Source organism: Mus caroli, chromosome 4 (genome assembly GCF_900094665.2).
Source record: "Mus caroli chromosome 4, CAROLI_EIJ_v1.1, whole genome shotgun sequence".
NCBI lineage: Eukaryota > Metazoa > Chordata > Mammalia > Rodentia > Muridae > Mus > Mus caroli.
The window spans coordinates 93,132,484-93,144,587 of record NC_034573.1 but is presented as its reverse complement, the minus strand read 5'-3'; the positions used below and the strand labels follow the sequence as shown (position 1 = coordinate 93,144,587).

General features: G+C 44.8%; 1 protein-coding gene and 1 non-coding gene across 2 annotated transcripts in view; one reads left to right on the top strand and one right to left on the bottom strand.

Annotated features, from left to right (window-relative positions):
- Raver2 (ribonucleoprotein, PTB binding 2) overlaps window positions 1-12,104 on the bottom strand; it is an 81,697-nt gene that overhangs the window by 39,957 nt on the left and 29,636 nt on the right. Inside the window, exons 3-4 of the mRNA XM_021161577.2 lie at window positions 6,209-6,678; window positions 1,788-1,979 (exon numbers count right to left, since the gene is read on the bottom strand). Of these exons, the coding sequence (XP_021017236.1) occupies window positions 1,788-1,979; window positions 6,209-6,678 (662 nt within the window). The remainder of the gene's footprint in view (window positions 1-1,787; window positions 1,980-6,208; window positions 6,679-12,104) is intronic.
- LOC115030944 lies at window positions 5,557-5,619 on the top strand. The gene has a single exon (XR_003836541.1). It is a non-coding gene; the product is annotated as a U7 small nuclear RNA (small nuclear RNA).

Sequence of the window (12,104 nt, the reverse complement as noted above, 5' to 3'; positions counted from 1 at the left end):
TCCTGGGCATAGAGTAAGTGCTTGTGCATGCTGAAAAGGAAGGAAGGAAGCAGTGAGGGGAAGAAAGATGGATGCCTGAATCTAATACCTGATCTTCACACGTACCCGATCATCTCACAGAAAGATGAGAGCTTGTACAGGCATGCAGGTGGCTGCAGGAAAAAGCAGGAAACAATGGATGACAACAAGCTGAGACCTGGGGGTGGGGCAGTGAAGCCATATGCTCCTCCTTTGCAGGGGCACCAAGCCACCCAGCTGTTTCACATCTAAGAAGACAGTCAGGGACTAGACTGGTGGAGAATTGTAAACTCAGCAATTCCAATTGGACAACACTACAAGATGAGCAGAGGAAACAAAACTGATGATGGCAAAGAAACATTTAAAGTGGCGACCTCTGTTTGAGAGCAAGAAGCCAAGGATGCTAACTCTGGAAACAGACAAAGGATCCAGGCAGGGTCAGAGGTGAACTTAGAGTAAGGAGGGGTGGGAGGGCAACAGCTGCCCTCCCCCACCTCCCCCCCCGTCCAGCCCACCTTCTCTGCTTCCCTAGCTCATCTCCAAACTACTTAGGGCTGACTTTTCCACGGCTTGGCTGTCACCTATAGCTCTCGCATGTATATATCTTGTGAGTTCCCCATGCCAAATTCAATCTAAGTCCTCTGACTACACCATTCCCTTACTTTAGCATCAACCTACCACCTGCTAGACCTCACCACACATGTGGTCAACCTGACTGCTTCCCTCTCTCCAAACATTTAATACAGCTCAGCCGACAGTGACTCTCAGCCTGCCTGCGTAGGGTCACCAGATTTAATGAAGAACACAGGATGTTCAGTGAAACTCGGAGTTCAGATAAACGATGAATAAATTTTAATAGGACTATGTCTCACGCAAAATCTGGATTTCCTTGGCAATCCTATTCCCCCACCCCCATCAACACATGTCAGCACCTCACCCGTTCTTTAATGCCACACTCAAATGTCATCTTCAGCATGGAGTGTGTTCTGATCCTATCAAAAAGAGTATCCATCCATCCCTTCATTGAACCATCAACTATGTACTGTGCTGAGGTGAAAATTGTGAAGACATAGTCCATATATTTAAGGGACCCTTCAGCTAGAGGAAGTCACAGAAAAGAGGCAGACATCTTCCTCAGCTTGGAAGCTGGGCACTGTACTGTGGGGATCTGCATTATTACAGCTTTTAGGGGAAACTAGCATGGAACTTGAAACTTAAAGCTCACAGTGACTAAAATGTTTGCTGAAATTCTTTCACAATTAACTGTGGCTAGGGGCTGGGGAGATAAAGCAGGCACCCGGGGTGTAAGGGCCAAAGCTTGGGTCCCAGAACCCTGTAAATGCTAGGCAGATGTGATTGCCAACTGGAATTCCAGCACTTGGGAAGCAGACAGGGAGCCCCAGGGCAGGCTGGCTAGCTAGACTTGCTGAGATGGGTGAGCTCTGGATTCAGCAAGAGCCTTGCCTCTACAAAACCTGACACAGCCTTGGGCTTCCACACATAAACACAGCCATTACCTGCACATCTGAACACAAATTGCTCAAGACGACTGCATACATTTTCATAAATCCCCTTTCGCTCTCTCAACTTCTGGCTTGGTTTGACTTATACCACCTGGCCAGCTTTTTTAAAAATACACTTATTATTTAAAAAAACATGAACTTCTTCAGCGTATGGAAACTGCAACAGCCCAGGGAATGACTGCCAGCTGTAGCTAGACTGGGAAGTCCAAGGTAGGCTCCAGGTTGTCTAAGCAGCTAGCCACTCACCGCGCGCTGAGCTGCTATGAGGACTGCTAGAGTGCTTCGCCCTGGTGCTCCTGGGGCGCAGAAGGACAGTTGAACTTGGCTCCCCTTGATGGTGATGCCATCTGCCACCTGCTGAACCTCTTCGGCATGCTCCGCAGTGCTATATTCAACCACTGCAAAGCCACCACCGTGACTTCCTTCATCCTGTGCAAGCTGATACCACATGGCATGTTAAAAAAAGAGAGATTCTGAGGTTGATTTAGGATCATTTGTTTACAAGTAAGCATTTCCAACTTCGACAGCTAGGCCCTCAGTCTGTACTGGTGACAATATTAAATTTCTTCTCCAACTGGCTTAGACACAGTTGTTCTCGAAGATAAGGATTTCAATTCTTTTTTTTTAATCTTCTAATATAACAGTCAGTAGTCTCCTACTTATTAAGAAATACACACACAATTAGCAATTAATAGAAAAGGATATTTAAGTAATTATATTAAAGCTATCTTCAAAATATGACACCAGATTCATGGGTAATGAAGCACTGGTTATTTATATACAAATATAAATAATTTATCAAATGTAGACACGTGGAAGGAGCCACAATCATCTTCTATTTCAACATATTAAGCAAATCCCAGGAATCTGGTCAAACTAAAAAATAAATCTTATCTATGAAACTTGGGCTTAGGTTTATACTCCATCACTGGCCGTACACAGCCTTCCCTTTCAAGTGTGGGCTACTGAAGTGCCACACCGGGACCTGGGTCCACCTTTGTCACCACCTGCAGGGGTGAACAGGATGACAGTAAAGTCCTGGCTCTACAGACTTGCATGAGGAGCAAAGGGAAGAAGGAATACATCACTACCACACAGTTCTGAGATTCACACACATCTGAAGGATCGTATAGGCTCACACACTCCACGGTGACAGAGGTGACAAAATCAAGCCTGCATCTTTGAGAAGTCACAAACACACAGTCCTATTAGGCAGTTTTTATAGCTCATGTTAATATTACAAATAAATACTTGCTGAATCCTTGACAGTATTTTTGTATCTTTATTTTAAAAGCTTAACTTTTGCCAGGTGGTGGTGATGCAGGCCTTTAACTCCAGCACTTGGAAGACAGAGGCAGATGAACCTCTGTGAGTTCTGGTATATCCAGGGCTACACAGAGAAACCCTATCTCAAAAACTAACCAACCAACCAAAAAAAGCAAAGAGCTTAACTTTTACTTCATTGGTATAGTTAGGCCAAGTTTCCATTTTTCTCCCCTTCAACATTTTTTCTCCTTTAAACTATCCTAAATTGTATTTTTCTCCAAAAAGTTTTTTTCCAAATGTGTAGGGCAAAAGAAAAAATACCTACCTCTTCCAAGTATTCCTCTAAGAACTCAATTCCTCCTATAATTGAAACCAGACCTTCAGATTAGAGCTGCTGAAGCCAGCTGTCCCTCTGGTCCCTTGACTGCAAGAGTGTGTGTCTCCAGTGCACTGTCTGATAGCTTACCAGGGACAAGAGCCTGAACGTGACAGACCCATGGGTAAGGAGCTATGGAGATGCCAACTTAATATACTTCTGAAGCTTTGAAACCACTTCTATAGTTATTTCAGTGGAATGACATTCACTCTTACCTAAGCATTCCACCCGAGGGCTTCCTAAACACATCTCTTTAAAACGACATCAGCAGGATTGGGGTGAACATTCAGCTCAATATCAGAACTACACAAAGAAGTTTCCATTCTCTTGAAGCATTTTAGCAGGAGCTAAGGGTCACTCATTGGAATAGTAAAAACAGAGTTTACCACCGAACAGCTAGACAAGGCGATGTGTAAGGTTCCCGCTGACGCTTGGGCTCAGAGTTCAGATGCATGGCTCTGCCTCTCATATGTGCTTTAGAGACCTCTGATAAGCCATGGAGAAGGAAGGACAGACAGAGGAGGACAGCATTATGTAACTTAGTATTCAATACTATCAGGACATCACTAGGTCAATCTGCTTCCAGGAACTGAGCAGGCCAGGTCAAAGGTGTGTCACAAAATATTCTAATTTTATACAAGCCTTAGATGACTTCTTAAATGCTTTACTACTGGGATGGGAGGAACAAAGATGTGAGAAAAAGCAAAATGGAGCCATTCATACTAAACTCTAAACTATGCATACTGCCGCCTAATCTTCACTCACATGCAGACTCTGGCAAGGACAATCTTCTAGAAAGCCAACTGTCGTTCACCAGTGGATGACCAATGGAGTCACCAGGAGAAAAGTTTGTTACAAGGTATAAAATTTAAGTTGGATAGGAAAACCTAAGTTTAGGAGATCTATCACAAAATATGCTCCATCACAATTAACAATACACTGTATTCCTAAGGCATTCTGAGAGTGGAAACTGAGTGTTTCCATCACAGGAGATGGCAACTCTGATGAGATAATGATTGGTCAGCCCACTGGCTTTAAGTTCCCCTCCATGTGTGCACACTTCACAGCATAACAAATGCATATCATTTTATCCGTCCATTCAAACACGCACTTGTACATTATATACATCCATGTGCACAATCCAACTCCCAAAACTTTACTGCAATATGAGAATCTGACAACGGCTGGGTGAGAGGAGGACGTGAAGGGAGGGGGCAAAAAGGAGCTCATGAAGGAAACAGAACACTGGTCTGTTGCTGTCAGAAAGCTGTAGGGCGAGATGTCACATGGCACATCTGTGTGCAGTTATTAGGATGCACTCACTATGATAAGGTGCTTGGAAATGCTCACCAGGATGGCCAGGATCTTCTCTGCATGCCTCCCCCACTACAATCTGATTCAGACAGAAGTAGGTGATCATCTTAACCTTTATCCCAGTTCCATATTCTCCAGTAAGTCACTCTTCATAGAGGACTGGCAAATATTTGTTCACTTGTCACTCTCACCTACAAAACTGTGAAGTGCCGAGTCCTGCATGGCCATGAGGAAGGTATGAGTGACAAGGTTCCCACCCCTGGAGAAGAGCTAGCTGGGCATGGTCCTCCACCAGTGCTGATGGCTGCTAGGCATAAGACTTGTTTATATAGTAATGAACATAATTTACTTTATGTTCCTCCTTCAAGAAATTTTCTCCCTCCTAAGGTTATTGGGGGATGTCCTCTCTGCCAAGATTAATGACTCCATGATAGAGACAGCTGGGCGGTAAAGGTATTAACCTTAGCAAAATGGTTACTGCTGTGACCTTCAGGACAGCCCTTAAGGCTGTCGGAAAGAACTCTAGAAATATGAGTTCAAAAATATATAGATGGGATTTCTCAACTATGAAAAATATAAGGATGCAGTATGAATTATATGAGGGGCTTCATGGACCTAAAAAAACAAAGGCAGCTGCACCATGAGCCAGCTTGTCAAAAGATACTGAGGGAGAAGAGATTTGGGGAGTAGTGATTGCAGGGCAGGATCCCACCCAGCTAAGTTTATTGTTTGTGCTTACAAAGGCAGACAGATTCCTGAGTTCAAGGTCAGAGTGAGCTTAGGCCCAGGCAGGGTGGGAATGTTGCTCTCAGAGTGAGATTCCATCCAGCTAGCTTATTGCCTGTGCTTACGAAGTCAGGCAGATCTCTGAATTCATTTGCCATGTTAAATTTTTTTTTTTAACTTGTTGTCTTTTCTAAGAATCAAGGGGCTAAGGTTATAAAATGCTGATTCAAGGGATAGTCAAAGGGGAACTGAAGTAAATGACTGAATTGATATGAAAATAAAAGACTAGCCAGTTGTTTGCAAGAGAGAGGCACCCAGAGAGAATTGCTTAGAGAGAGAACACAGCTCTGTTAGAATTTCTCTAGCAGGATTTCTGATTTTGATCAGAAAACCCCAAAAGCTATGCTAGAGAACTGTTACAGCTCCGTTAGAACTCCTCTAGCAGGATTTCTGACTTTGGTAAGAAAACATAGAATTTTTCTGGCAAGAGATGAGCTATCTGGAGATCCCTGGAGAGAGCTGTCTTGGGCAGAATACAAGCTTGGACCCACAACTGATTTCTCCCAAACACCCCTTCCTCAGGACCCTCACCCAAGCCGAGGATGGTCCCTGGCAGTGAAGCACTGAGATACAGTGCTCTACTCCCTACATTTCTGATATAACCTAGCGCTGGCCCAGCTCAGAGACAGTGGTGAACATGACTTGAAGAAAAGAATGGATGAACAGCTGAACAACTGAGTAGACTGAGAAGGGGACTAGGCAATGGCTTTGCTCTGATGTATTGAACCAAAGCAACTGAGTTTGGCCCATCAACAGAAGGGAACGACTTAAAATCTCCTTAGAGTCCTCATTACAGAGCAGAGCAGAATCAAAACTGCCACTGTGACCTGGATAAGACACATTAACAGGATATAGATATAGGCATCGATCATATACCAATGCAGGTGTTCTTAAGGATCTCAAATCAGCTCTTAGAAATACATACCTGGCAGAACACAGGTTTATGGATACCGGAAAAAAGTTGTAAGAGCTCTTCCGAATCGCTGTAGTCACTGGGGAGTTTATCTATACAAAGGCACTTAGAATGGATGAGCTCCGAGGCCAAGAGATTAACATCCATCCACTGTGCAAAGAGCGCCGAGGCTCCCATCTGCCTGCCCAGTAGCTCCAGTCTGGCCTTGGCAGCAAAGTCCTTCTTCATGTACTCCACAAACCCGTAGCCTTTGGAGTGGCCAGTAACTTCGCTGTAGACCAAAAAACATCTCTCGATGTTGCCATAGGCACGGACGAGTTCTTCAAACTCTTCTAAGGTGAAGGAGACGGGCAGGTTGGTGATGCACAAGAGAGCGTCTGTGGGCTGCAGCTGCACTGTCAACTCTCTGCCTCGGAAAGAAAACTGATGAAACCTCTGAATCGCACTCTGCGCCTGCTCCCCATTCAATAAGGTAACAAAAGCTGCAAGACAACAGAGGGACGGGCAAGGTTTGAGGTCAGCGCTTTCCTAGTCTCCTGCTGTGACCCACAGTAAGAAAGACACCTTATGCCTAAGAGAGTCGATACAAATCTTCTGAAGCAGACTCATCACAAAATATACCCCATTGTGTGTAATGTCCCCTCCCACCCACATTCCACTTTTCGAGACAGTCTCACCATCTAGCTCCTGTTGGCCTGGAACTCACTACATGGACCAGGATAACTTCAAATTCAGAAATCCACTTGCCTCTCTGCCTTCAGAGTACATTACCAAACCTGACCTGCAATACTCTCTTGATCTTGTTATTGTTCAGAAACTGCTTCTCTCTCTCTCTCTCTCTCTCTCTCTCTCTCTGTGTGTGTGTGTGTGTGTTGAACATGTATGTGTGCAGATTGTAGGTAGCCAGGCATGTAAGTGGCCAGAGGAGGGAATCAGTGTCCTCTACCACTCTCTACCTAATCCCTTTGAGGTGGACTTGGGCCCCTCAACCCAGAGCTCTTGTTTTACCAGCAGTGCTGCCGCCAGCAAGGCTACTGTATCCCTCTACTCCTGGTCAGTCCTACTCAAAGATGCCTTTACAGGAGCATAGGAGACATGCCAGGCTTCGAATGTGGGTGCTGGGTCCTTGTGACTGTTCAGAACACATTCTTAGCCACTGAGCCATCCCTCCACCCTGATTTTTCAATTCTATTTTACTTTTTTTTTTTCTTTTTAATGCTGATGCTCCAACAAACCAATTTCATGGCCAGTTGCTCAAATAAAAAGTTTGGTAATGATATTAGGAATTTCACTATAAGCTCCACCCTATCCTGAGGGATTTTGTTTGTGGTAGCATTTTCAAACACACAAATCTGAACCCACTCAAGAACGATGTAAAGTTTTGCAAAGCCTTTATAGAGATCCTTAATGAAGTTAAAATGTGTTACAGGGCCTTTTCCCCTAGAAAGATCTCAAAGAATATCATAGGACCTGAAAAACTGAAAGTCCAGCAAAAGATGCCAAAATGCCTGAAGGAAACCTGTTTCTCTGAATCCTTTTCATATCATTAAAATCAATTAAGACAGTGACATGGCTCTGCAATGTCAACCCTGATGAGTGAGTTCATCCCAGGACCTGGATGGCAAAAGAAGAGACAACTGTAGACAACTGCCCCAACTGTCCTTTGGCCACATGTGCACGTGTGCGAGTACACACACACACACACACACACACACACACACACACACAAATTCAGGGCCACCCTGGACTACATAGTTGGAACAAGGAAGTCCTGCCTCAAAAAACCAAACATATGACACATGTGAGTTGCAAATCAATGAATATAGTGATTCATATTTGTTAGAACTAAATTTTAGTTATAACAGTTTACCTGTTTTCACTAATGAACATAAATATTTTAAGAACTTTTGTAAGAAATCCTGAAAGCCTCCAATTAAATTACCACAGAGCGATCCACAAGTCACAAGGGAGCTCTCTAAAAGCCTGGTCTCCTTAGGGAGCGCAGTGAGACAGCTTGTAAGCACTTAGTTCCCCCAGGTTCAAACAGAGCAGACTCCTATGTGGTTCAGAGCAAATGTACAAGCGGTGAGACAGGGAGAATCCCACGGGATGGGTAATTCTGTCCTCCCTCATGGTCTTGGTGACCATGTAGCTCTGAGAGTGTGAGCATCGCACATCTCTGGGTGCTACTGACATTTAAAGCAGCATGGTTTCATTGTGCACTCTTTCCACATGCCAAGTACAACTCCACATCTAAGTCTTCCAACAGGGGAGCAAGATCAGCCCAGACATCCTCACTGTGAGAATTAACTCTCCATTAACAATACCATTTGTTTTGGGGTTTTACTATTTTCTTGCTGCTGCTGTTGTTGCTGTTGTGACAAAATGACCTGACAAATTCACCTGTCTTAGCTAGGGTTACACCAGGACCACTGAAGTAAGTCAGAACAGGAACTCAAACGGGGCAGAAACCTGGAGGCAGGAGCTGACAGATGCCATGGAGGACCGCTGCTTATTGGCTTGCTCAGCCTGCTTTCTTAGAGCCCACCACAATGGGCTGGCCCTTCCCCATTCATCTCTAGTTAAGAAAATGCTCTACAGTCTGGTCCGCAACCTGATCTTATGGAGGCATTTTCTTAATTGAGGTCCCCTCCTCTCTGATGACTTTAGCCTATGTCAAGTTGACAGAAAACTACCCAGCACAACTGACCCCTTCTCAGCTTGACACACAAATATGTCACTATGACGTCACAGCTTTTTTGCTGTTGTTCATTACCAACATCACATATGGTGACGGTACACTTCTTTAATCCCAACTCTCGAGGCAGAGGCAAACAGATCTCTGAGTTCCTGGCCACCTGGTCTATAGAGCAAGTTCCAGGTCAGCTAGTGCCACAGAGAGAAACTCTGTATGAAAAAAAAAAAATAAAAACAAGCAAAAAGACATCACAATATAAAACATTTTAACAACTTAAAAAATCCCCTATCTTTACAAACTCAATCACTTTAAAAGTTGCCTCTTAAAAAGTATCCAAAAGTATCAAAAAGACTTATGAAACTCCTTAAACTCTAAAATATCTTTTTAAAAAGTTTATAAAGTCTCTCAACTAGTGGCTCCAGTAAAATAAAAATTAAATTAAATGCTTTCTTATAGAGGGAAGAAGCAGACACAGTCTGAACAGGCAAAACAAAACTCCCATCCTGTAAATAACTCAGTGGTAGATACCTGGGATTCACTCACCATCTCTAGGCTCCTCCAAGAGGCTTGGGTCACTTCTCCAGCTCTGCCCTCTGCAGCGCACAGAGCTTGTCTTCTACGGCTGGGCAAGCTCCATTCCACCACTCCTACTACTCTTGGTAGTCATACCATGGCAATGGTATCTCCAAAATGCTGGGGTCTTACTGCAACTGAGCTGCATTTCCACCAATAGCCTCTCTTGGGCTCTATTCATGGTGCCTAGCTTAAGACTTTCTCCATGACCCCTTTAATCCTGGGCCTTCATCTGCTACTGAGGCTGCACCTTCACCAATGGCCTCTTCTGGTCTCTCACAACGCCAAGCCTCAGCTGTTCTTCATGATCCCTGCATGCCTTCAAAACCATTTCCACCTGTGAGACTCTTAAACACTACCAAGTTCGACTGTCAGCACAAGATACAACCCAGCTTCTGTGTGCTAGCTCTCAGGAAACACTTCTCAGAAGATTTCACCTCAGTGATGTTGGTCTCTTCGTAATAATCACTGCTAACTTCTCAGCCCCAGCTGACCAGCATCAATTATCCCAGGAAAGCAAAAGTTTACTTCAGTGGCTCTGGTCTCTGGTTAATCACCAATGATTCTTTAGCCCCAGCTTCCAGGACCACAGAATGTTAATTCAAAATACCAAAAACGCAACATCCAAGATAATCTTTAAGTAATTCTCAAACTTCCCTCTGGAACTTCCCAAGCCAGGCCTCCATCATCTGCATTGCTCTCAACATTCGTAGTTTCTAAGGTTCCACAAAACTGCTCACCAAGTTTTGAACACTTAGTGGCTTCTCTTGTCCAAAGTTCCAAAGTTCTTCCACAATCCTAACAACATGGTCATGTCTGTTACAGCAATGCCCTACTATCCTGGTACCAATTTCTGTCTTAAGGGTTTCTATTGCTGTGATGAAACACCATGACCAAAAGAAAGATGGGGAGAAAAGGGTTAATTCAGCATACAGCTCCATACTGAAGTCCATCACTGAAAGAAGTCAGAACAGGAACTCAAATAGGACAGGAACCTGAAGACAGGAGCTGACCCAAAGGCCATGGATGGGTACTTACTATATACTGGCTTGATCATCCTGTTTTCTTATATAACCCAGGTCCACCTACATAGGTGGTACCACCCACAATAGGCTAGTCCCTCCCCCATTAATCACTGATTTTAAAAATACCCTACAGACTTGCCTACAGCACACTCTTATGGAGCAATTTTCTTAATTGAGGTTATCTCCTCTCAGATAACTACAGCTTGTGTCAAGTTCACATAAAACTAGCCAGCGTGCTACCTAAAGAAAGGAAGTTTTATTTTGGTTCACAGTTTGGGGGGTACAGCTCGTGACAATGGGGAAGTTCTGGTGGCAGGAACTTGAGGCAGTTGGGTCCACAACTTCCACAGTCAGGAAGCAGAGAGTAACCAAAGCTGGTTTTCAGCTCACTTCCTCCTTTTTATAAAGTCCAGGATCCCAGGCCAAGCAATGTGCTACCTCAGTTAAGCTAACAGATACTTCCCCTCACGGGCACGCCCACTGCAGATTCTATGCCTCCCCAGCCCAAGCAGGCAGACTTGTGCCACTACTTAACTCTCTTTTCCCTTAAACACATACACAGCCATTTGCTAAATACTGGATGAGTTCCATATTGGCCCATAAAATCAGGGCTTAGGCTGCAGTCCTGGGGAACTTGAAGTGGCTGACCATCCCTCTATAGTCCCTATGTCTGCATACCTGTCTGAGATCACAGCTGTCTGAGCATGCTTGCCTAAGTCTGCACAGGTAGCGCTTAGCTGTTCGAGCACTCTTCCCTGAGACTGAACACCTGTCTGAGCTCACCTTCTACTCTTTTTTTGCCACGCCTTCCTCTGCTTACACTTGGAAGGTCTCGATCTCTAGGGGCCTTCCTGGCAGAATACTCATGGAGACAGCCAAATTCTGACACTCAGTAGCTCCAAGCCACTGGATCCCTGCACTGCTCCACCCCACCCCATGCCACCCCACCCCTACCCGTCCAGGGGCAATCAAGTCCTTCTCCCTAGTACGTCTAGCTAGAGTAGGCACTGGAAGAGGACTCATGTTCATCACTGAGCTCACATTCCAACTGGGGACACAAGACATTCAACTGAGAGTTAACAATTGTGGGGTTTCCAACTCGGAAGTAGAAGGGGGCTATGAGACCAATTAAATTGGATGAAGTAGATTCATCTGAGGGCATCAAGCCACCCGTTGGCACTGAAGTCCTCAGCTAAAGGGGGACACATGCTACATCCACTAGCTTTTTATTTATGAAGAGACAGACCATGTGTCCTTTTCAAGACCTCTAGGAAGGATGACAAAGGAGTATCTCATGTTCAAAAGAACTGGAACAATTTAGGGGTGATCGTGCCAAACTGGAAACAGACTCCCGAGTGCTTCCTCCAGGTGGAGAATGCAGAATGGCGGGAACTGCAGTTCCTCTGCATTTTGGAGGCTTTTGCTGGGGTTTTGGTGGTGATGGTGGTGATGGTGGTGGTGGTGGTGGTGGTGGTTTTGGTTGTTGTTTTACTCAGGAATAAACATTAGGACTCTAGCTATACTCCTTGGGGGCAATTCTGGGATCAAACCCATCTCCTTGCACAAGGCAGGCAAGTGCTCCATACGGAGCTGTAGTCCCAGCCCCCAGGTC